We start from the raw sequence: 26,285 nt of genomic DNA on the forward strand, positions 1-26,285 counted from the left end.
GAAAATACGGAGGGGAAAACACGGTGCAGGGACCACCCTGCTCAGTGGGGAAGGCGCCCGGGGCCGGGCTCACCTCAGCGGCCCCACACCCGCTCCCAGTGGTGGGGCGGGAGGGGGGGAGAGGTCGCGGCCCCGCTCCCCTCCCCCCAGGCGGCCCCTCACGGACGGGCGAGGGCGATGGCGGTGGCCAGACCCAACCGCCGCTCTCCCGCCCCTCGGCGGGGCCGGCCCAGCCCGCGGCGGGTCCGGCAGCACCGCGGGGCGCCCCGGCGGCCTTTCCCCCCGCGGCGGCCCCGCATGCGCGCGCGGGCGGGCGGGTCGGGGGGGGGAGAAAGCGGGAGGGCACCGAATTCAAATCGCCGCTGAGGAGGGAGGGGAGAACACTGGGGGAAGGAGGCAGCCGGGGGGAGTGGAGTGGAGCGGAGCGGAGCTGAGCGGAGGAGGGAGGAAAGGAGGGAGGAGGCGAGAGTGGGAGGGGAGTGTGGAAGACTCTAAGGGAACGCGGCAGAGGCCGGGAGAGGAGGCACGGCGGACGGCGGGGCAAGGCAGAGGTGTCAGGGGGAGGACAGGGCGGCTTCGGGCACCCACGGCCGCAGCGCGGGGCAGCCGCCCCGGCCCGCCCGCCGGCACCATGGTGGACAGGGGCCCCTTGCTGACCTCGGCCATCATCTTCTACCTGTCCATCGGGGCGGCGATCTTCGAGGTGCTAGAGGAGCCGCACTGGCGCTCGGCCACCGACGACTACAAGCGGCAGAAGACGGAGCTGCTCAAGCAGTTCCCGTGCCTGGGCCAAGAGGGGCTGGACAAGATCCTGCAGGTACAACGGGCGCCGCCGGGGCGGGGGCCGGGGCCGGGGCTGGGCCGGGCCGGGGGGTGCCGGGCGGCGGCGGCAGCAGGTGCTGCCGGGCGCCCCGGAGCGGGAAATACCGCGCCTTTGGGCGGGAGGACAAGGAGGAGGAGGAGGAGTGCTGCCGGGCTGGAAAGTCTCTGGGCTCCCCGGGAAAACCGGACCGTAGCTCCGTCCTCGCAAAGCCCGGTGCCTAAAAACTGTCCCTCGAGTGGGAGCGCGGGGACAGCTCTTAACCATAACTACTTAATGATAGAAGGATTAAATGGGTCCGCGTTTCCTTCTCTGCCCCCCACCCCCCCGCCCCAGGTGGTAAAGGAGCTCGAGGTTGATTTCGGTTTTAGCTGGCGGGGGCTGGAGGAGTTCACGCACGGGGTGTGCTCCCGCAAGCCCGTCTGCAGCAGCCGTGAATACAGCTCTTGTTTTAGCACCCGGGGTGGTTTCTCCTGCCTCAATGGATGTTGTGTTTTGAGGAAGGGAAGGTGAAGCCAAGCGTCTTGCTCCTCTTCTGTTTGGTCTGATTTCCTTTCCCTCCTCTTTTTATTTTTTTTTTTTTTTTTTCGGACTGAATACTCTCGTTGTGAGGAAAACGTGTCTGGGGGTCCGAGTGCGGGTCCGGGAGGTCAGTCGGGGTGACGGGGGGACAGCTGACTGCCTCGCACGGAGGGATGCTCGCAACTCTTGCGTTGTTTTTTTTACTTTAGGAGAATGACTTCTTTCCAAGCCATAAGGAGTTGATAATCGTCCTATCTCGCTCATCTGGCAGAACGCCTCTTCAAAACTAATTATTAATCAATAGCATGTATTAAATCATAGCGCAGTATAAACTTGGTTAGTGCCTTTTTATGGATGTGGTGCACATTAAAACATGGTGGCAAGCAGTTGTGAACCATGAAAAATAGGCTGCCCAGATATATGGGGCTCCAGTGGTGAGAATGAGTCATTTAGGAGTTTATTTCAGAAATGTTTATATTGACTAGATCTTCTGGTCATTGTGTTGTGGATTTTTTTTTTTAAAAAAATTCGCTAAACGTCTACGAAAATGCTAAAATATAGAAGACGGGGAAATGGCTCATTAGTTCTATTGGTGTAATTGATAATGTGCAGGCTTAGAAGAGGATATGGTTCCTGGTCTTAAAAGTTTGTGGTTTCAGTTCTGTTTCTTCAGTTGGTGGCTGCTTTCTGTCTGCTTCAGATAGCAGAGCTTTCTGGTGGTAGTGTCCTTACTGTTACCATCTTAGTACCATATTAAATATGGTTTTTGTGGTATACAGTGGAACGGGTGGATGGAGACTTGAAACTATAAAGGGATGTTGGAAAATAAAAGACATGCTATGTTTTTTTTGAGTATGCTTTTGCTGTTCTGGAATCTTACTGAAATCTTACTCTAGGTTATATCTCAAACCTGTTTTAACATCCTCAAGAAAAAAAACCCTTATTTGGATTGGGCTGTGCATTAAGTCTGCATGCTTAACTTGCTGCAGACATAACGCTGAATCTAGAGTGACTCAATTTAGGATAAAATTCATGTTGGTATGATGGAATCATTAGTTGTTTTGTTTTTTCTATGATCCTTATCACAATTAATCCTGAAGTGGCAGAAAGATTTTTTTTTTTTTTTTTCCTTAAAATACAAAATGACAAAAAAAAAAGTTGGGCATTTCATTAGACTGTATGACAGAGCACATCAGAATGGGGATGGGTGCAGAAGCAGTAAGGAGGAAAAAAAAAAAAAGTAGTATAAGGCGAACTATGGCCAGATTGGAATATTTGATTTGAGTATCTCTCCAGAGCACAATGTGGAGGGCCTTCTCTCTTCAGTGCCTGTTAGCTCCTGGTGATATTCTCATATTCATGTGATTTCAGTTTTGCCTCTGTACTACTTCCAATCATACTTTACTTTCCATGTCCAGTCTTGCTGGTTTGACGATCTGTCATAGATATTCTGTCGTTTTAAGCTCAGGTTAGCTAAAATACAAGTCTTACCTTGCTTTTGTTTCACTCTTACTGGTAACTGGAAACTTCACTGCCTGCTTTCTTCCAGGCTTGTAGTTTTGTTCCTGTTCTTACTCAACTTCTATATGGAAAGTGATGGGAAGAAGGGGAGTGGCGATTCTTACAGAGGAGGATGGCAGGGTGAAATCTAGCCTAGCTGAAGCTAACTGGTGTGGGGGGAATTGTGTAAGGACATCAGAATTTCATCCGAGGAAGCAGTAAAGTATATCAGAAATAGTCTTTGTAGTTGTCTGTCCTCAGCCACTATCCAAGCTGCTTCTGTTGAGTTCTGCTGAATCTTTAAAACATTACTAACATCTGTTCTCTTTTGGCAAATCCTGATCATCCTGTTTTCCTATTAAACCTCCAAATTCATTCTCTTAGAATACAACCAGAATATTGTTGATTTGAAAACGTGCGTTTCCACATACCACACCACCCCTAACCCCTACCTCTGTTTTGTACCTCTGAGCCTCTTCCTCTAGCCTCTTCCATGGACTCCCTGAGCTTGTTCTTGGGATTTTGCGTGATTTGACTCATTTCTCTGCTCTTGCCTCTTTTTAAATGGCCTTCGGTCTTGATCTTAGAGCCTTTTCTCTCACTCTGCTTGCCTTCCCAACTGACACTCATGTGACTCTACAGAGCCACATTGAGCTTTTTTATTACTTCACTGATACCCTTTTTAATATCCCCTTTTAAAAGACACTGAATAAAGTTCTTCAACAAATATCACCAACTATAGAATTTTAAATGATTGATACTAAAATGCAAGGATGCCAAGAAATGTTCAAGTTGAACTAACAATACCAATTTTGTTTCCAGAAGCAGCCTGAAAGGTGACAAGGACTGACTTATTCAGAGACCGGTCTCTCTGCTGCCCTTGTTCCCCACCCAGGTTAGCTCGTGTGTTCATCTGAGCCTCATGTTAGCTGTAAGTGCAATGGAAGCTCTGTGTGGAATGGCTACAAAGTTAGATCTGTAGTGTGATCTTAACTACTTAAAAAGACAAGTAGGTTATCAGCACGGATTCTCATTTCACATCCAGACTACTATCTCTGTACCAACAGTTTAAGTGATTGTTAAGTGGGCTGTATTAGATTAAATACTGTCAAAAGTTTATATTCTGTAATAAAAATTTCACAATGCATTACAGTGCAATAAATGTTTATTGAAATGTGTTTAACACACTTTCAGAAAGTCACAAGCTGAGTATTGTAGCATATGCTGAAAAGAAAGCCTTTTTTCCCCAATCCTGAGAAATGCCTAAAAATAAACCTGTTTAAAAACAGCTTTTAGAAGTCTCTTGTGTGAAGAATCCATTTGCTTTTCATTATTCTAAGTACCATTTTACTTATCATAACTATAAGAGGTAAAGGAAGTACTTAAACTGTCCTTGGAGTAATGCTAACTAGACCCTGAGATTAAAGGTTGACTCACTCTGGACAGTGTATAGGCTGGTTGCTGCCTGCTTGGGCTCTTCTAGGTAAAGATGATTGGCCGAATGAAAATGGGGCTGAGATGCTTCACATGGCAATTTATGTAGGCCTTCAAAGACACACAGCCACAATCATGTATTGACACAAGGAACTGTGTAATTTCTCCTCACTATGTGCAATTACCTTGGAATAGAAATGTCTCATAACACTATGCAAAAAATAACATTAACTATGCAAAAATAAACATTTTTAATAGTGATGTAACTGTGCTATATTTATAGGCATTGTAGAATTTTAAAAGTAAGTGTAACACTTCTGTCTGTTGATAAAAGTCTATGGCTTGTCCTTGCCACTTGCTGCTGTGGCCCGAAGTCCTGAGACCCTTTAGGAAGGGGGAGAAGGCAGAGATCCACAGTGATGACACCTTTGCCTACCCTGCTGTAGGAATGAGTTTTGGAGACTGAAGCAAATGTAAGGCAATTCTGTCATTTCCCTCTTCTCCAGTTCCTTACTTTTACTCTTTATTGCTCCATCCTGATTGTGAAACATCAGCTTAATGATAAAGGAGCTATTCATGCAAGGAGGAGCCCTCTTGACCCTCATGTCAGTATTCACATGAGCAAAGGTTTGCCAACACTGAGCCACGTCTTATTTACTGGGAAATCTCTTTTACTGGCCCACCAGCGTCATCAAAAAATTAAATGCTTCCTATTGATTAACAGCAAAGTTGGTGAAAAGAAAGGGAAGAATTTAAAGATGGGGTCAAAATGGTCACTTTCAAAACAGCAATAAAATGAAAAGAGAAACTGCTGGCTCTGCTTAGGAGAAGTAGGCAAACATACTATGTATGAGAACAAATAATTGAGGCCTTTATTTGAGAAGCATACAAGACTCTAAACAGGCCTGAGAGATAACTTTAGAAACCTAAATGTTTAGACTTAAAGCCCAGTGCTGTGAACAAACATTTAGAAGACTTTTAAGGAGAGCTTCTGCTGGAATATACATGGCACACAGGAGGCTTATGCTAAAGGAAATAACAGTCAAGTGGCTTAATAGTAGTTTCTCCCCTCTATTTTTTAAAGCCAGGATGTCTTCTCCACTCACAAATAAGAACAGGTGCATTTACGGGATTTTGGTTTGTGTTTGAGGATGCTGAAGTTTGCTTCTAGATTTGTTTATTCTTGGAGTTTGTCAGTTTTATTGTGAAACTTTAAAAATACTCTCCAATTCTGAGCACTGTTTCCCACAATGCTTTACTTCCAAGCTGCTACCAAAAGGTTTAAATCTATGTGCAATACTCTTGAGAGAGTCTGCAAACTATAATTTTCTTAAAAACTTGAGCTAGGTTTGAAATGCTTCTCATTAGTTCACAATGTAATGAAGAGATTATGGCTTTTGCTTATGCTTTGTAGAGTGATTTGTTTTTCAACGTAAAGTTAGCAGAGGCATATTTTTCATAGTCTTTCTCTTCCCCTGCGTTCTTCGGCAGGTGCATTCTATACTACTAGGGTTTGTTTGTTAGGTCTTTAACTTCCTGATCACTTCAATCTTAAGGTATTGAGGGTGGGGGAGACAAACAGGAGACTGAATTCCTTAGCTGAAATGCCAGATGAGCTGTCCCTTTCAAGACTAAGACTTCTGTGTGGGCTGAACAAAGCTGAGCAGCTATCAGACAAGGACAAGTAACTGCCAGTGGAAAATCTTTAGCTGCAAAGTTGTTAACAACTACATCCAATACCTCTGGTGTAAAGACTTGACAGTGCAAATTAAGGTTTATGCCTAAGAAATAGGTAGATTTTTTCAAACGTATATCTTTAGTTACGCACCCTCTAAATTTAGCAGGGGTGAACTGAGATGAAAATGTAGGACCACTGTCCACAGTTCTCTGTGGCATCTCAGACTATGAGTTATGGATATAGCCAATGCAGCATTAGGAGAAGAAAATTGAGGGCAGACAGTACTATGTTACTTCACAGCTTTTCTCTGTGTGTTTCTACACACAAAATCAAATGTGAGCAGGCATGCTTTTCTGTTGTGTTTTCTTTCTTTTTCCCTGTTTAACCATTAAATTGTTTAAACTTTCTTGGAACATAGTTAAACAAAGCTGATAGTGCATACACCGCAACTCTGCTGATGAAGCAATAGCAATCGATCAGAAGTTATAATTTTTCTGTTATGGGCTTTTCCATTTTCCTGGTATGGACTAAATCCTTGAGTGCTTGTGGCATGTTGTCCTTCTGTTACTTTAGGACAGAATGTGTGTATTACTTAACATGTTACCTTCTGCTGCTAGGTGTGAGTTCTGGCAAGCTCTGCTCTCGAGATTGTGGCACGCAAGAGGATTTTCAGGTTATCAACAGCTTGTTGTCCTAAAAGATTGGGGAACCCCTGCTTTGCTTTATACTGTATATATGGTTATTGCAAGATAGCTTCTATAGCCAGTGAGGATACAGCGTAATGATGACTTTGTATAGATTTATTTTTTTACAAGAAATTGTTGGTTTTGCTATTAATACTAATTAAACAAAATGAGTTGTTTTGTTTTACTCTGGATGCTGTTGACCTTCAGAGCAATCACATTTCTTGCTGGTACTGCAAGTAGATGTCAACAGAGTAACATAAAACCAGAAACAAGCTGGATTGCAAGTGGCGGGCAATAGGCTGATTAGCAGGGGAGAAAGTGAGAACAGTTTTGCGTTTTGGTGCTATGGACCTGCTGATCACAGTGCCTGTATCTGCAGGGATTCTACTCTGTGCTGACTCTGTATGATCCTGTGGATTGAATGCCTATGACCAGGTAGCTAAATTTCTTCATGGAGTTATGCCTTTAGGTTTTGTTTTAGTCCAAAATGAGTTCTGCTCATAAGCTCTGAGTCTGCTCTGTAATATGAAACAAAAGATGGTAACGGGACAACTGGAAGAGTTGCACTCTTCATCTAAATTAAAATACCACTGTGGTCACACCTGAAGCTCTCTGTGGTGCTACAGACATCTTCAGGAGAACCACACTTATAGGTGGATTAAAACCCTAAAATATGGCATGCAGTATGCACTCTGCATTTTTTCAGCTCTGTTTTATTGAAGGGAGATGGCTTACGCTTGAAGATGTAACTTTGTCTTCCTTTATTTCCTGTCTTTGTTCTGATTCAGGTTCCTCAACAGCACTGCTGGTTCTAGTGTTACTAGATCTCTTCTCTAAAGCACCGGGTTCTTTAGCAAGGAACTTCAGACTGGCAGTTTGTTTTCTGTGTCCATCCATCTTATTTTATTATGTCTTTATATTAGAGTTCTTAGATATTACTGTGTTAGTTATGTACTTAACATTTTAATTGTAGGCAGGAGAGTTCCCTCCTAGGCATGTCTTGCCCTAGCAGCTCTATTTACAGTCAAATCAGTAAGGAAGTTATAATTTCTTTTTTTTGGCATTGTGTTGTGTGAACTCTAGTGGATCAAAGGCACTGTTAAGTGCAAAGTAGCTTCTGAAATGTTTTAAACTCAAACACTCTTTTCTTAAGAGAAAAAAACATGAATGATGAAAAAGGAGTAGGAAACTAATAATAGGTTGTATATCATAACCTCTGTTGAATCTGAAATCAAGTTCCTTTTCTAACAATATGCGTATCTGTAGTGTTTCTTGTGACGGACCTGGTTTTCTAACCCCTGTTGTGGGTTCAATTGTTACAGATCAGCCCATCTGTAGGACTGTATCTCTACCTTAATGAAAAGGTAGACACGGATTGTGATTGAGCAAACTGGCAAATACTAAATTGACTTTGTTCTGTGCTGGCATCTTACAAATATTGTGTAAGTATGTTCCAACTGCTGAGAAATAAAACTCAGACCCATGTATCTCAGAGGTTGCAACAAGTGCAAAAAAGTCCCAGTTGGACCTATCACAAGTCTCTGAACTCTGATCCCTCTTAACAACAAAGAAGTCAGTTATTTAGCATTGATTTGGACTCCAAAGTAAGTCATAAGATTGTCAGATAATGGCAGCTAATGAGTGGTAGCTAAGGGAACTGGAAAATAATTCTGCAAAGGTTGGAAGGTCCTAAGGTGGAAAGCATGGTCAGATATGATACAGTATTTTTGGTGGCTTGGCTAAAATATCAAATTCATCAGTGATGACTCTTGTGTGTGACCTCCAAGTGCTCATATTGCTGCTCCTCTTTTCTACTCCCAACCCACTCCAAGGGAGTAAAAACGCTTTGGAGGAAAGTTGCTCAAGAATCATGTGTGGTCCCTTTCTAGAGAAACAGGAGCTGTAAGTATGTTTGTTCTGGCCTATGAGGGAAGTGAGGCTGGTGAGTCTTTTTCAGGCACCAAAGAAACAGGGGAGGTGTTTGGAGCCAAGCAGCTGTATAAAGAGAAGGGCTGTAATCAAACTCACTGGTGGTACCAACTTCTCCCTTGGTTACTCTTGCAGCAGGCTGGCTGGAGCCCTCACCCCACTACATGTTCAGCAGTTACAGTTGCTGCTAACCAGCTTCACAGACCGTAATGCAAATATGTTAAAATCAAGTTAAATAGTTGAACTGTGATAACTTGCCCATTAAGTTAGAATTTCAACCTTCAGGCCTGTGTAAGGGGTGTACGTGACTGCAGAATGAGAGGGCAGTTCTGTAATCAACGCTTGCCTTGTTGGCACAAGGGGTTTTGAAGGGCACTGAATTTTGTGCTTAGAAAATCACTCTTTCTTATTGCTATCAGTGGACTCTGAAAGCTTTTCACCTGTGTCACTATCAATTTACCCTTTTAAAATAATACTTGTGTGTTTCCAACCTAAATTTTTTTTATCACTTTTGGAGCGGAAGGCAAGAGAAGGGAGAGGAAGAACTAAAAACTTCGAAGCTGCTTCTGTTGTATCAGCAAAACCAGTAGCTAACTTTACTGTGTCTCTACGTGACTTGTTACAATAATAGCAGATTTTCAAGGTAGTATCTTAGCTGGATTGTGACTGTAGGATAACTGTTCTTTCACAAAGTTGCTGCGTAGTCTCTGCAAGGTCCTAAACCTGTCAACTTGATTAATGAAATGAGCATAGACATCTTTATCTTACATAGAAGAGAAGTAAAATGTAGTTCACGCTCCGAGAGTGCCTTTGCTTCATTTGCATGTGTTTTAAGAATGCTTGTTCAGCTCTGCTACAATTAGACAGTTGGTTTTTTGGACAGATGTCCCTGCAGCTGTCTGTTTGTTGTTGTTTTCTAGTGGAGAAACACTGCAATAAATTAGTTTCACACTAGGCATTGACTAGGTGCTTTCAGCTGAATTCTGTGCATCTTTCTTAGGAAAACAGTCTCACTTATTTGAGGTAACTGCAGCTTTTCTGTGGTTTTGATGACTCTCTGAGCATCTTGTATGCTGAGCAGCTTTTAACCTTGAGGGTTCTTTACTTAGCAGTGTGCAAGCTTCCTCTGTCTCAGCTTCTGAGAAGGTAATAGAAGAACAGAACTGCCTGCTGAACAGTTAGAGGTATTAATTGCAGGAAATAAAGGCTAGGAAGGAAAAGAACGTGGCAGCAAGTATAGTGCTTCTGCCGGCCGATTCCTTTTCCCTGTAATAAAATAGCAAGAATATAGCAAAGTGGTTTGGCTTTTATACCTCCTCAGGGATGGTGGGACAGCTGCGAAGTGACAGGGTACAGAGTCTGTTAATGACCTGCTACATGCCAATGCTGTAAGTTACTCTTTGCCTTGAACTTGTCTCCTGTTAGATGTTTAGGCGTGACCTGCAAATATATGGGATACTTTATGAATCTGGAAGCGTGCACAGTTTGGTAGTCTTAAAGTTGAAAGATTTTTCAGTTGACTAAACTTGCTTTTTTACTTATTCAAAACACTTTCTACAGGATATATGCAATGACTTATTTACCATAGATTTTTGCCCAGGAACTAAATGTGATATGGAACTGAAAAGATTATTGAAGTATTATTGAAGCAGTATCTGCTCTGTTTTTTTTGGTCAAAGTTATTGATTGGAAGCACTCTTGGGAAGAAAGTCCCTTCTGTGTACTTAGTAATATAGTGCTGCACGTAATAAAATAGCAGAAGATTGTCTTCCAGTGTACATGTTGTGTGTGTGTGGTTTTTAATGTCACACTATTCCTGCAAAAATAGGGCTTATATGTATGCTGACACAACTGCGGTTAAGAAATGTTCTAATGCATAGGCAGCTCTTACCAGCAAACTGAAGCTATTACCAGTCTAATTCACTCACCCAGCAGCAGAAACAAGATAGACTAGGCAAGTTATGCCATCACAGGTCTGAGAGTGTCCAGAACAGACTGTTTCCCAGCATCCTTATCTTAGTTACTGACTGCACTTCCTTCTATCCTGTCATAACTGTGCTGGCAGATCTCTGTATCTGTATTTGAAAACACTTGTCCAGAGCAGCCTCTTGTCCTTCCCTGATCCTCAAAGATCAGTCTTGAGCTAATCCAGTGTTGAAGGGATTTATAGTAAGTAACATAACAAACTTTTGTTTCAGGTTAAGCCCTGGATAAAGCTAAATACATAGTAACAGAAATCACAAAGCAATAGTGTTTCTGTGGCACGTTTTTCCCCCTTGTTACTCCTGTTAACATAAACCCATCACCTTGCTATTCATACAAAGCATCCTGCCCATGTTGACATTGGAAGCCTGCCTTGCTCTGCCTCCTCCTCCTCCTGCTGTCTGATGGACTGATACAAGGAGAGAGACTAGCGTGGCTGAGGTTATGTAAAGTTTTTAGTTGACCCTGGAAACTCTCTGTTTGGCTTAACAAGGTGAGGTAATAAAGGTTCTACCCCAAAGAGTTAATAGCCAACAGTGTGACTCTTTCTTGCTCCTATTCTGTAGTTCAGAAGTCTACCTGATTAAAAATGTTACACTTAGTACTCTGCTCCACCCAAGTCTGATCACTTAGCTTTGTTTCATTGATTTGATGCTATTGGGACAAATAAGATTTTTATTGTAGCATGTGTAAGCTCACTGAACTGTCAGACAAATAACCGTTGTTTTACCAGGACCTCCTTTTTTTTGTTGTTGTTGTTTATCCTTAAGATAGGTTGTTAAATAGGAAATGAGATATGTGATGCTACTAGCACACTTTGGCAACAGCTTCTACTTTGTCTTCAGAGAAGCAAGACCTTTAATGTGTTGAAATTTGGGGATGAAATACCAAAATGTTTGTGAAACCAAAAGCCTGTAACATTCTGGTCCTAGCTACTAAGAAACAAGCTCCAAACAGTTTTTAGGGTGTTCTAACAAAGTGACTTTCTGTAAATTTCTTAATCTGAACCATATTTTTGTGTATGGCTATAAATGGGAGAGAGCACAATGTGCTTCTTTAATGCAATGCTCTTTTATGCTGTAATTCATTCACTGAGACGAAAAGCTTATTTAGGCCTCTGTAAGCAAATCTGTCAAGCTTGCATCACCTGTGTTTTGACTTGTCCTAATGACCTATTCTTATACACTGAAAGCATGGGGGGTGGGGTGGAAGCTTAATTTTAAACTCCACTTCCCTTTTACTTCTCCTGTGTAGCATCAAGGCTTTTCTGTCCAAATATTCCAGTTTATACCATATTATGGATGGGTGAAAATCTGCAAAGATGAACTAGATTGCTGGGTTGCTGCTCCAGGTCTTGAGGCATTGTTCGAATAAGGGAGGGGGGGGGGGGGGGGTAGGAAATTGCACACTTCAAAGATACGGTCCAGCCTTTCCCAATCTAGTAAATTAGCTCAGTAATCTGTTTTCATTGACACTAGGATTGTTTTGGTTTAATTTAAATCTACTCAAATCAACTGCAGCTAAACTGAAAATACATTATTTTGGAAACTCAGACTGCCACATATGTTAGCATCTGCTTATGCAATTGGTACCAAGTCTGTTGCAATAGTCTCATGTAAACACTGTCTGGTTCTAACCCTGCCTAACGTAGGTCACCAACTGGTGTGAGGGCATGATTAAACTCTTGACTCTTCTGCTTCCACTTTCTTATCTCTAAAATAGGGACAACAGCATTTTCCAAAGCCCTTTTAAAGGGGAGTTGGCTACATTAGTCACCATGTATGTATTCAGATAGGAAGGAAGCCTAATCTGCTATTATAGATTATTCCAACTTCTTAATTTCAGCTGATGCAATGTAAAAGTTGTTGAAATAATTTTTGGGTTTTTTTTCCCAACCAAGGAAATGTGTGTTATAGGCATATTGGCACAGAAGCCCTCAAAGTTAAGCTGTATTAATGAAAGCTATGAAATAGTCTGATCCGTTTTATTTCTGAATGAGAGTAATTGGAGGCCAAAGAAAAGTTGGGACACTCGGCATCTGTAGAACAGCTGCAGTTCTCATGCAGCAGTAACCTTTAGTTAATTTGTCTTCAAAACATGTCTGTGTGGAACTTTGGGAAAGTGAAAAGGAAACAGTTCTATAATTGCATTAATCACAAGAGCAAGGGAATGCTGGTAAAGCAGTGAATATGCTTTTCATCAAAATAGTTTATTAACTAGTTCATTAAACTGCAATCTAGTTCTGAAATTAATAGTGGAAAAAATCCCTATCAACTGTTAAATTCTGTAGTCCTGATCTGTCAAAGCAGCCAGCTGCCTTTTCAAAATTGTTGGTGTTTACATGCATTGCATGTAAGTGGAAAGGAGCAATAAAATTTAGCAGCATTAGTTCATTCAAGCATAGGAATTGCAAGTATCACAAATAGGTAAGCTTCAGTGTTCAATTCTGCAATGACAATATAGTTCCAGTTAACTAATTTGCTGAATTATGAGTTTCACTTATTATTTAACTTTGCAGAAAGCCACAAAAAGGAAATAACCTTGCTGATCTCTTTCCATTAATATCCCTCACATTGTCCTATGAATTACGACTTATAGGAAAATTAGCTGTCCATGCTATACATCATACACAAGCAACTCTTAAACAGTGCATGCTGTAAAAATATTGACATACCTCCAAGAGGTTAATATCCCTACACATAAGAAACTTTTTTCCGGAGGAAACAGTAACACCTATTTGTACTGCAGAGTGGAAGTACAGCTCCATTTGTTCAAATGTGAGTTGTTTTTTTTTTTTTTTTTTATGGGCTCTTGCTACCTAAGTCTCCCTTGACTTCACATTTCATCTTAAAATAGAAACTATTCCAAAACTTGGGAGTTTATGCAGAATTAATTCATTCTCTCATTACAATAGTTTACCCCTAGTTGTCTTTTTAACACAGCTGGGCTGGGAGGTCACTAGTAAAGTGTGCTGTTAGCTAGTTGTAACAGCAAAGAGACATTTAGCAGCAGGACAGCAGGGATTGTAGTGAGGGGGAACTTAATCATTCAACTGTAATGGTTCCATTTACCAAAAAAACCTCAAAATTCACCATGTAGCAGCTTACAACTGCTTGATTTCTGATCAAACAGTGGCTTTAAATTCTTCTGTGCTTTCTCTTAGGGGCTTGATTGCATGCTTGATTTCATCTCTAAGAATGAGAACTGCCAATGTAACCATGAGAGAGTTCATTATTATACACTTAAGGTAGAAAAGCAGCAATAAATATTTCCAAAGAGCTGACTACTCACAGTTTTTCTGTCAAGTCATGTGAGCAATGCTGTCTTGGCCTCAACTTGCCTTGGTAAGGAAGAAGGGGCATTTGTTTAGGTCCAGCCTTGTTTGGGCTGAACATCCTTCTGTGGCCTTGTTCTTGAATTTACTATGTGAAGAGACTTGGGGTGTTCCTTTCAGTAGATTTACTTTGGGAAAGCAATGGGGAGTTTCCAAGAAGATGGAGAAAAAGGCAAAACACAGAACTTGTTGCAGAACATGAAATCAATAAGTATTATCCAAATCCTGGCTGGAAGAGGATAACTGGTTTCCACAAACACACATGTACACAATGTGAGGACTTTTTAGAAAATGCTTATGTGTCTTTTGACTTAAAATGTCTCAAACTGCCTATTTTTCAAATACTATTTTGTAAAATAGGGGTTCATGACAGAATGCTGCAAGGATAAATGTAACTCTTGCTTTGCTTTTTACAAAAAAACCCCCAGAGACCTACCCTTCTTCACTCCTTCTTGCCCTCCCCCCAGTTGGGTAGTGGTTCTGCTGGAATCCTTGGTTAGTGTTCTGTTTCCATTATCAATTGGAATATTTTCATGCAAATTTGCTTCATCTGAAGAGGACATCTCTTACGTCTGTAGCTGTAGATGTAACAGTCATCTGTAAACCGTCAGTAGACCAGCACTTTGTACAAGTAAGGAGTGCAAATTATCATTAGAAAATAACCAATCCTGACTTGTACTTCTCTTAAATGTGGCCTTAAGATGAGGCGTCACAAAATCAGTACTGCAACGTGTTCACTCTGTAGAAGAACCACTATTGTATTCAGTAAAGGAAATTACCTGTTTGTTATGATGCTCAAGCCTTATTGAAAGACCTTTTTAAACTCTTGTTAGAAGTCTACCAGGAAAAAATAGAAATCAAGCTGGTGCTGCAAAAGTTCTGGTGTTCTATTTATCAGTACAGTTGTTTCTTTCCAAGTAATTTGGTTTACTCTAGCATTTATCTCTCGCCTACCCTGCATCAAACCACGACACCTTTGAATGGTGCCACAGAAAATGGTGAAATTGTTTACTCTTTCTCACAACTTCTGCCTGAAGCACTCCTCTCTTACTAAGAGGATTTTATTGTAGGACAATAATATGCTCCCCAATGCATTATAATTGTAATAAGGGTTTCAGATTCAAAATCTTACCTGTAACACCACATTGTAGAAATATTTACTTTAAACCAATCACTGTTAAGTTGGATCTTGGTTTAGATAGGGAGGTTCATCTACACTACCATGATGAATGCTTTGATTAAAATCTATTGCATAGGTTTAGAACCTAATTTACAGCTTAATTTCACTCATTCTCAGGTTCTGTTGTTTTGTTCTTATACCAATACTGGGTTTTGGTTTAAATGGCTTTTGTTTGTGGTCTTGCATTGTAGTTTCCAATATAGTACAAAAGAAAGCAATGTTATCCCCTCTCAGCCTTTATTTTTGCAGTACAAATAACCCATAATAGTATCCTCATTCTTTTAGCCCTTGTCTGCCTCTGTTCCCATTTCTTGAAGGCGAATGATCAGAATTGTAGAAATCATGCCAGCTAAGTTTCACCACTGCTTTGAAGAATGACAGCAAGACATCAGGACAGGGATTTCAAGCATGTAGCTGTTCCTTGAAGTTCTTCCCCTTTTGTTTTTATTGATGTGCTTCTGTTGTTGAAATGCCTAAACTGTATGACTGGACTGATGAGGTATAATAAAAAAATGTATTCCGCTTGCATTTACTGCTGTAGGTTATGATAGCACCTTTATGTCAGAGAATGGGAAAGGAGAGGCAGAATAAATTGCAGTGGGTGACTAGGACATCTTAAAGCTGACTTTAAAAATACCCAGTTTTTGGAACATGGTTCTTTAGTCAGGTATGTTACCCTTGAAACTAAAGCAGTGATGATTTAGTGTATGATTGTCCAGGACTGTTTACAGGCCTCTCAAATCAGCTGAGCAATAAATGTTTCAAAAAGGTGTTTATATGTTGAAGGCATGTCAAAGTCTATAATATCACTAGATTTACAGGGTGCCCAAGTACACGAGTAATATGAATGAAAGGTCTGGTGCCATCCTTGCTAATGACTGAAATTATACCAGTAAATTACTAAAAGATACGGCCAGTGTGCCAGCTGATTGCTGTGTCATTGCTTTTTTTTTTAAGCTTTCAGCACTGCTGGGGCTTATCACAACTCATGTGCTACCTGTTTAAGACCTTATCTTCTTTAAATAAAATTGATGACAAAACCTATATTGCTTTCAAGGGCAATAAGGTCCAGTTTCAAGATACAGAAGTTCTGGAACCTCTCCTCTTACTTCAGGCTAATTGAAGGAGATAAATTTTAAGCTGTATTTTGCTAGTCTGCTCTCTCTTGTGGAAGGATATAATTCAGCTAAGTCAGTTGGTTTTCCAGTGGTTCTCTAATACAGGCAGGCATTTTCTGTTGTCAAATCAACACCCTTTCCTGGAAGACTGTTTTTCTAGTAATTTTCAGACACTGCAGAAGTTGGGAAGCTAGGAGTGTTAAGTGGTACATTTGTTCCCCCCCATTTGTTTGTCCTACAGGAGATAATTCTCTCTTCATGTCAATGGTGATTATTTTCCAGGATATTTTCCATTAACTTCAAAACTCTCATCCCTTGGTCTCCATGCCAATGGACAAAAAAACCACAAATGCCTCCCAACCAAAGAAAACCAAACAAATAAAAACAACAACAAAGAAACTAAAACAAACAAAGAAGTGCACTTGCATCTTGAGAAGCATCATGTCCTCAGGAAGGTTCTCTCGATTAGGTTTATTATTCAGCTGTAACTTCCCATGCAAAACTCAAAATATCAATACATTTTGTGAAGCTTGTGTTCACCATAGTGGGATTGAAGAGGTGATGGTGCTAGTTACCAGTGCTGACTGAGCAGGTAATCTTGCAGTACATTACAGTAATACTAAGACTGTTTCTCCAGGTAGAAGCAACCGTAAGGACTTGCTCTAGCTAGAGTAAAATTCATTGCAGTGATCAGCATTTACATCTATATGAACTACTAAAACGGTCAGCACATGAATGTCTGGTTTTAATTGGAGGCAGGGGGAGGGACGAGAGAATAATACTCTATGTCTAATGCAGGCACTGTAGAAGTACCCAAGATTTATCCTCACTTCTTTTGTATCCTGTTTCATCCTGCTCACGCTTTGTCTAATTTTGATCATCTTTCCAAGCAGGGAATAGCTGGCACAATTATTTACCTTCTCTATTTCCAAATAATAATGTGGAATTAATTTGACTGTAGACTCACAAATTGTTTCCACTGGACTGTGTCCTGAGGCCTCCAGACTCATAAATATTAGCCACAATTAAACTTTTATGAGTCTTTCAGGTTCAAGCAAGTACAAAGATGATTCTTTACATCTCCTTTAAATTCATGATTTATTGCACAGCCTTCAGATAGCAAGCTAAAACCAGGGTAGAGCATGTATCTTCTAACTTTGTGTATAAAAAATCTTTCCCTCCTTTCTGGTCTCTGATTAGAGCTATTTCTGGTTAATAAATTGAGATTGTGCTTGAAGACCATGATTTGTTCTGCCCAACATGGGTTAATTAACACATTGCCTTTATAAAGGATCATTTAGTCTGGTTAAATTGTAATCAAAAAACAAGAAAGCAAATGAGCACTTAAAAGAATGAAATAACAAGTATTCCTGTCTGTGACAAATGTGCATTTTCTAGTTGGCAAAAGGAACGAGGGTAAGAAGCATACAGAGTAAGAGAACACAGTGGCAAGAAGAGGTGCTTGTGCCTGTAGTGTTGTCTTCAGCGAGAATACCCTTTGCGAGTTAAATTATTTCCTCTGTTCACTGGGCTGTCTGTGTCAGCAGTTATGGATTAAGAAAGCTTGATGCTTGGTCCCTGTTACAAATTTGTCTTTTTAATATTGTTCCCCCCATACACATTACACTTGCAACACAAAACAAAACACAGAAGAAAATAAGTGGCCAGACTTATTTAAGTTTTCATTCTGTTCCTTTTAAGGCTCAGTCTGCTGAAGAACTTTCTGCATTGTTTAACATGCATAATTGGTAGTGTGTTAAAATAATGATGACAGAGTGGGGAAGAAGGTGCTGTGATCAGTGCTTGGGAGAAGGTGGGGAAAAACTCCTTTCCATTTAGCAGAACAGTTAGAAAGAAGGTCTCATCTGCAAGGTCAGAATGGATTTTTAGGCCACTAGCCTAGTAAAGGTAGAGACCTGTGACATTATTATCTCTTCAGTTTTATATATGATGGCATTGCATCCAAACACAAGTGCTTTTGAAAAACTTTGCTCACAATATTTTTGGAAAGTCCTGGAGTCTGTATGCAGGAGTACACTAACCCATAGTAAGGACGCTCTTGTTTAAATCTTCTCTGTACGTTCAGGTTATTTGGGACTGGGTAGTGTGAAGTTTAAAAAGAACAGCTAACCTGATACAACATCTGGTGCAAATAGGAATTAATTGGCTTATCCAGCAAACTGTCTGTTTCTCAGAGATATCTTGGAGCTCACTGACCAGTTCCAGTTTGCTTTGGGATATTTCTGTGTTCTTCCTCAGTTCTGAGCACCTAAATCTCAGATGAAGCTTCCTCAGAACTACACTAAATAGCAAATATTTTCCAGTGTAAAAACATGTGTGTAGGGTTAAGATGTGAATGCTTTCTAGTCGTCCTTCAAGCTCAGTCATGTTCCTCAAAGGACATGCACAGGTTTTCTTTACAGCAGAGTGATGCAGTTATTTAGTAATTTTCCCTCTGCTGAAGATGACTTCTGTGTTTCTCTGTGTTTGGTAGTATCCTGTATGCCTGTGTTTAGTGCTGTGATCTTCAGGTGTTCTTACTAGAGAGCCTGTTCTGCTTTTCTGGCTAATCAGTAAATTTAAAGGAATCTGCAGCTCTAATCCATGGTTTGCTTCATAGCATGTACTTAATTACTTCCATTGGAATCTGGTTTCAAAGTCCAGTACAGGACAATGCACCCCACTCTGTGCTTTCTCCATCTAATAAAACTAGCAAGTCTGCTTTAAAAAAAAGAAAAGTGCTAGGCACATTGAAGTCTAGGAAGAGGACTTTCCCCAATACTTTAAAAAAACCCCAAACAATAAAGAATTGTGACAAAACAGCCTAATTAAGAAATCAAGACCAAGATGCATGTAAAAAGCCCTCTGGGTGTGCTGTATGCTAAATTAACAGACACAACGGTGTCTGGTTTGCTGTCCTGTTATATAACAAAACTATGCAAAGTGAAAAGCAGGCATGTATTTACGTGCATTCTTTAAATATCAGGCTTAGATGTAGGGACAGCTCTGTATGAAGTGGCATGTGCTGGAGGCTCTATTAGGTAAGAAAAGGTATGCTTAGATGGAGGTCCAAGTTGCTGACAGACCGAAGTTAAGCATAATGAAGGGAAAGCAATAGAGTGTCTTGGTTCTGTAATTCATTTATGCATTGAGAAGCACTGTTGTTGCATGAATAGAATGAAACACTGAGAAGTTGCCTTGGTAAATGAAGAATCAACAAGATTAGCTAAACTTTCTCTGCAGAGCAAGTTCAGTCTTGTTTTATAATCTTTTGGATAAAATGTGGTATCCACAGTGAATTTGACCTGTATATGTACCTTTCTGTTTTGTATGCCAAGATACTGGGGGATCATTTGAAGTCACTTTTAGCAAATTTAAATGACTTTTATAATTGCCTTGTTAAAAAAAAAAAGCCCACAACAAAAAACCACACACTGATATGTTGAAGCAGTTGTAAAGAAGAATTGAGGAGAACGTAAAGAAGTTCTGCTTTTACACAGAAGACTGTGTAAAACTGACAAGATAACATTCTTTCTGCTGTATCGGTAGGAGTGTGAAGGTACCATCTCATTCTGGATTAAATCTCTCTATTGCTGGAAAGAAAACCCTCCCCCGAAGTATGTAAAGCCATATTTTGCCAGGATTATTTTTTTCCCAAGTGGGAATTTTCAAAAGTTTGCCCTTTGATAGGAACTGTATTTTAAGACTAAATGGTTGATTGAAAAATGCAAAATATGTTTTTACTTGCAATAACACTTAATCAACCATTTTATAAATGCATGTATGACAGCAAGGGGAAAAATTGTCCCCTGCTATTTGTAGTTGATCTATGTAGGAATGTAAACACTGGGACTAACACTTGCTTTCCAGGGTTTGATTTTTATTTTTGTTCTAGTTGAATTTTATAGATAAAAGGGGAAAGGAGTCCTGTATACCTGTATTGATCTCTCTAGCTTTTTGGGTAATATTCATGTATGCTTTTCGTTAGGTTTATTATTTACATCTGTCAACACCAAGCATGAGGCTTGTGGGGTTTTTATTCTTTTAGAAGTAAAAGATAACATTATTCTCTCTGACTATTTTACTTCCTAATTTTTGCCTCAATTTCAACTTTGGCCTTGTGTAGGTGGCTGCTGGCCATAACCCCACTGTGCTATTAGAAACAAACTGTTTCTGCCTTGGATTTTACATTTGTTAAAATAGACTGTACAAGTTCTAGGATTAGTGAGAGTCTTAGAGAACCTAGCAACTCTTAGTATAGGCCAGCTGGGAAGAAATGCTGTGCACAGCAGTTAAATTAACTGTGGATTCATTCCTATATGCTCAGTTGATCTGGAATCAGACTTGTGTAGTCAACTGATGTCCTCTTTAATAATGTGGAATTTACTAAATCCCACCATCCTTCTCTAATGCAGGTGCTGCTGACTCACATCCTGCACCTCTTGCCCCAACCACCTTCCAACTTGACTCTCTGCATAGGTCAGTAAAGGACAGTAAAACTTTCACAGGTTAGCAAGACACAAGGGTGTTGCCTGTTAGACCGAGACAATATGGTTCACTTGTCTTATTTTTCTTTCCACAAAAAAGGTCGCAAACCATTCCCCACAGAAGTGAAGTAGGAAATCCAGGACTCAGCTAAAAGACTTCTTTTTACATCTGGCATGGTTCTTGTCCTGACAGACATGAAATTCATATTGCGAACACAGATAATGCTGAGAGGGAAATTAAAGGTCAGCTATCCTAAGTCCTGCTGGTTAGCATAGTCCTGCAGAGACTGTCAAGTGGCTAAGGCAGCCTGAAAAGCTTGTTCGCTTGGCCCTGTGCACTGGCCCTGGTCATATGCCAGTGTGCTTCAGTTATCTGGGAACTCAGAGTCCAGGTGAGTAATCGGGATAAGCCTGTCATTACACTAGAGATGGGGGTGGAAAAAAAAGAATGGCAAGAACTGCAAGTCTATGCTTTTCTGGTGACTTTGAGCTGCTCTGGAACGATGGATACTTACTACCATTCCTCCCTAAGAACTCTTGCCTTGGCCTGATTGCGTACTGAATGTTCCAGGTGCCAAGTGGTTGGCAGAAATATGTGTGTCCAAATAGGGTGCTACCGTTTTGTATTCCAGGCTGTGATTTTTTTTTTTTTTTTTTTTTTATTCTAATCCTCAAAGTATTTTATTTTTTCTCTCCCAAGAAGCAATGAGCTTTGATTTCTCTGTGCTCAGGAACATGTATACCAGCCTTCCTAAAGATGACATTGGAGTAGCTGCTGTTTCTGCTGCCTTGATGAAATAATTTAAGCTTACGTGTATTTTCTCTTTTTTCTGCAGCTCTGCCACGTCATGTCTCTGGCTACCAAAGTGAGCATCGTGGCATAGCAAGATTTTCTAAGCAATAGTGTAGCTGTCCTTTGGAAGTGTAGGCTGGGAAGAGAGGTGAAATATTTTAGCCTCAAGAATATATAGGTTAATATGAAGGCTTTGCAGAACTCAAACAGAAAATTTTAATAAATCATTACATGTATACACCTCATATATCTAGACGTGAAAAGTAAGTGGGGGGAAAAAAGTTTTTTACTCACTGGTAAAATCATTAGTTGCATAGTTGGCTTCTCTTTCCCTTTCCTTACCCAAACCCCAAGCTGCCAAGATACTCTAGTGAGGAAAATATTTTCTCTGATGGGCAGTATCCTCCATTCAGTCAGGACACATCAGGGGTGTGAGGGGAAGGCTGTTGGCTTTAAAGTGGTCTTTTCTTTCCCCTGTTCTTTTTCTCCAACTACTATAACTCGAAACAATTGATTATGGCATTTGTTATTATATTATATGACTGTTTAACAACTAGACACACAAACTTACTCAATAGATGAGCTATGATAGCTGTCAGCCAGGATTAATATATTCCTGGTTTGCCTGTGAATCTGCTACTTTTGGTCTAGCTATAAAGTACTTACAAATTCAGACTCTGCATGTGAAATAGCTTCTGCTGCTTTTAATATGCAAGCAGATGTCAGAGTGCAATATGCCAACAGGGCAGGAAATTTCTGGCCATGGCCACTGTGTTGCCTGTCTGCATGATGAGTCTGAGGAGGTTGTTCTGTCAATCTATCTGTGACCACCCACAGACTTTTTCCCTTCAAAAGGGGTACTGGCTGAGAGAGTTTCTTTTTCTCTATTTACTTGTAATCCTGAGACAATATTATCTAGGTCAGCAGAACTTTGTAAAGTATGTCTGACCTGGGAGTCTTAACATGAGACTCTTTTTTTTTTTTTTTTTAATTGGACAGATAAACGTTGACTATTAAATATGTTTTGCATTTAAAAACCTGATTATTGTAAACAGCTGACTGCTACTGTAACTTTATCGCTGGAGCCAGAAAACCTGGGTAACTGCAAAAACCATGGGGGGACAAGTAGAAAAGTGTGCAATTTTCATGGCATGGGTTTTTATTTTTTTATTTTTAAAGTAATTTAGGAGTGACTTTAAGCCTTTTCTTGATTTTAAAAGCCATGAATAATATCCATACAGATTCTTGTACCACTTTACCTAATTGTTTTGCTCTGCTACTGCTGGATTTGGCTAAAATTAAAATCTGCTTAAAGATGAACAGCAGTATAGTTTCATCTCATACTAGAAATTTAAACCTTATTACCCCAGACAATTTTATTATGATTGGCTAAATTGTCAGTATTGTATGTATCCATGATTAGATAACTACTGCACAGTTTTCTGTTTTCTTCAAATTGTATAAAAGATTTGGATGTCAATGTGAAGAGGGGTTGCTGTTGAATCTTTATTCCTTGTAGGAAGGTCTCTAAAGTGCTTAGTAGATTTCTATTCTCAGTGTTTTTCTGTGCATTAAATCTTTACATCCTTGATAAAAGAACTTAAAGAAGGAAAATTACACCGTGTTCCTTCAGAGTCAGAGTGCGGACAAAGCCTGGGAGTCCTGAAAGGATGCATCAGTTATTGCTTTAATGGACTCTTCTTTTGGATACAGCAGCCAGCTGTGACTGTCCTTTATGTACATGGTAATACTCTTGAGAGTAGAGTGAAAGCCCTTGGTTCTGATTTCAGGCTTAATAGTTCAATTACATCTTCTTTCTTACAGAGAAACACTTAGTGTTTGCCGAAGAGAATTGTTCATACCACTGGGAGAAGCTTAAAACTACCATTAGGCTTCCGTGACAGATCTCCAGGGAATGCTTTGAAATAACATGGGAAGCATCTGGCTGTTCTTGTATGTAATAGGGTGCCTGTGGGGAAGGATCTGTGGCTTTAGTTTAGATAGCCTGTTTATTTTCTTGTGTCGTTAGTCTGGCCTATCTGTCTATCTGGCCATAAGTACCCCAGAAGTCCTTTTCCTTCCTATTGCTCATTGTTATCAGACTCAGCTAATCTCCTTATTAAAATGTCTAGGATTTCATGCCAAATATGAAATTATTCCTACTTGGTATGCAAAACCTGTATCACACTTTTATTCAGTCCTTAACAGTCAGAATAAAATCACCAACCACATATGGATCCATGTATCAGTACATGCTGGGGGCCACCCAGCTGGAAAGCAGCTTTGCAGAAAAGAACCTGGGGTTCTGGTGGACATGAAGTTGAACATGAGCTAACAATGTGGCTTTTCAGCAAAGGTGGCTAAAGGTCTGCACTAGGCAAAGCATTGCCAGCAGGTCAAGGGAGGTGATCCTTCCCTTCTACTCAGTACTGGTGAGGCCACACCTGGGGTACTGTGTCCAGTTCTGGCTCCCTAATACAAGAGAGACATGGGACATGCTGGAGAGTCCAGCAAAGAATCACTAAGGTGATCAAGGGACTGGAGGGTGCTCCAGTCCTCCTATGAAGAAAGGCTGAAAGAGCTGGGACTGTTCAGCCTGGAGAAGAAAGAAAAGGTTCAGGGGGATCTCTTCAGTGTATATAAATACCTGAAGAGAGGGTGTATAAGAACATTTTCTTCTTTTTGTAGAAAGAAAACAGAGCCTTGTGCACTTGCTCATGCTTACAGAGGCAGAGCATGATAGTTCTGTCCCATTTTTCCTTCTTGTGAAGGCTAAGAAGCCAAAGTAAAATGGCATCTTCCACATACCTAGTTATGATAAAGCTTACTTGGGGGCAGTCTTCAATGTGCTTGTTCTTAGTTTGTGTTCTTGCATTACATCTACAGGGACTAAATGTCACTCTGTTGTGAACCATTTTACCCTGCAGCGGCATTGATCAAATTTCAAACATAACTATCCCTCCTGCAAAACAAAGACAAGGACAGCTAAGATGGGTCTGGTGACTATTGCAAACTCTTAAGCCACCATAGAGACTTGCCCTAGCAAACCTTGACAGGCCAGTAGAAAAAAACAATTTGAAGAAATGCATTAGTATGTAGCTTCCCAGTTTGGGAAAACCTTGCTGCTGTTCTGCACTTGACCCCAGCAGAAAATGGAGAAGTAGAACAAATAGAGGGAGGAACATATCCATAATACCTATGTGGGTCAAGGCTTCTCCTTGCTTTTTTTCAAATTTGAGAACTTTTCAGTCCTACTGTTACTCATGTAGGAGGGATGCAAGTGGCATGTGCCCAAAGCATCTGAGAGAAACTCCTTTACTTTGCCCAAGATACAGAGATTTACCAACTAGTTCTTGTGATATCTAGTAAATCTTGAGTGAACCTGGTCATCAGAGGGTTAATAAAAATGTCACCAAGCCCAGGAAACACAAGGCTGTATTGGAGCAGTGCTGGAGTTTGTCTATGGGGAAGTACCTGCAAATGGAACAAATTGTCTTCTTGATTATGTTCAAATGGCATCCCGGTTTCTACTTGTGTTAATGTCATCAGAAGATGTATTAGTTTTATGTATGTCTTAAATTTCCCTCTGCAATTGCAAATCTGTTTACTTTCAGCAATAGCTCCAGGGACTCTAGATCTTCTTTTCCTTTTTCCTCTGCCAAAGTGCAAAACTGGAGTGGTGGGGAGTGAGGGAGAAGGGGTTTTGATTCCTGTGAGGCAAAAATAGTTTGAAAATAAAAGTCCTGCCTTTATCAGTGCAAACTCTGTTGAGGTGGGGTCTAAGGTGACATGCAAATTGCGAGTTAACTATTTTCAGCTCTTGAATTTGGGCATACTTGAAAAGGTATTTTCTAAATGACATCTTTCAAGATATTAAGAACGCTTGCACCATCTACCCTATTTCTTCTTCCTCTCCTTCCTCGTCCCCTGTTTCCCCATCCAAAGACTTTCTAGAGCAAATTTTCTGTAGTTTAAGAAATCTAGCACAGGCAACCTGGGGCATTCTGTATCCTAACATATGAAAATAAAGGCATTTCTGACATTGCCTAACAGATTTACCAAGCAAAAAACCACGTATTTGTTGTTCAGTTGTAGTGTCCACTCACACGGTTTGTTGAAGCCAAAGTATTTAATTATTTCAGTATGGGCAAAAGTTATGCTGCTTGGAGAGCAGCTATGTATTTCCCACTGCACTAAAGCTATCTAAGCATGTTTTGTGACCATCTTTATTCCTGCAGCTGGAATGCATATAGTGTATTCAGGCTTATTGCAGGCATAAAGTAACTTCAAAGACTAGACTGTAGATAGTAATTGTGTGCTAATAGCAGATAGCTGTATGCAAATAGGGACAGGGAGAGGGTGGCAGCTTTGGCTGGAGAGTATCTGTGATTCTGTATATAAAGAGTTTATACAACTCAGAGATCTGCCCATCTCTCCACCAAAATGTTAACTGGGTGTGAAGGGGAGCTGTGTGCTGCTCAATTCAGCAGCTTCTTCCCCTTGGGTCTGGGCCCCCTTCACACCTCCAGACCCCAAATGCTGGTGGATCTTAACGTAACTGTACATACTGGGAAACTGAGCTCATTAGCTCAGACTGAAGGTGGAGTAATGCAATGAGATAATGGCCCAGTGACAATGGAAACAGATACTTCAGTGTGTCTCTTATGAGATCAGTTGGTCTGTGAGGAAATAACAATAAAAAACAAAAATCCAAGTACGCTTATAGCATGGAAAATGACTGGAGAACTGGTGCTTGAAATAACACATTTAGTGCACTGTTGTTGGGTAGTGGAAGAAGCCAAGGCATCTTTTCAGGGATAA

General features: G+C 40.6%; 1 protein-coding gene across 1 annotated transcript in view; it reads left to right on the forward strand.

The window, feature by feature from the left end:
• Nucleotides 1–405: 405 nt before the first annotated feature.
• Nucleotides 406–26,285, forward strand: part of KCNK5 (potassium two pore domain channel subfamily K member 5) — a 36,934-nt gene continuing 11,054 nt past the window's right edge. The window contains exon 1 of the mRNA XM_074818124.1: nt 406–817. Coding sequence (XP_074674225.1) covers nt 632–817 — 186 coding nt within the window. The 5' untranslated portion in view covers nt 406–631. The remainder of the gene's footprint in view (nt 818–26,285) is intronic.

Source organism: Strix aluco, chromosome 3 (genome assembly GCF_031877795.1).
Source record: "Strix aluco isolate bStrAlu1 chromosome 3, bStrAlu1.hap1, whole genome shotgun sequence".
NCBI lineage: Eukaryota > Metazoa > Chordata > Aves > Strigiformes > Strigidae > Strix > Strix aluco.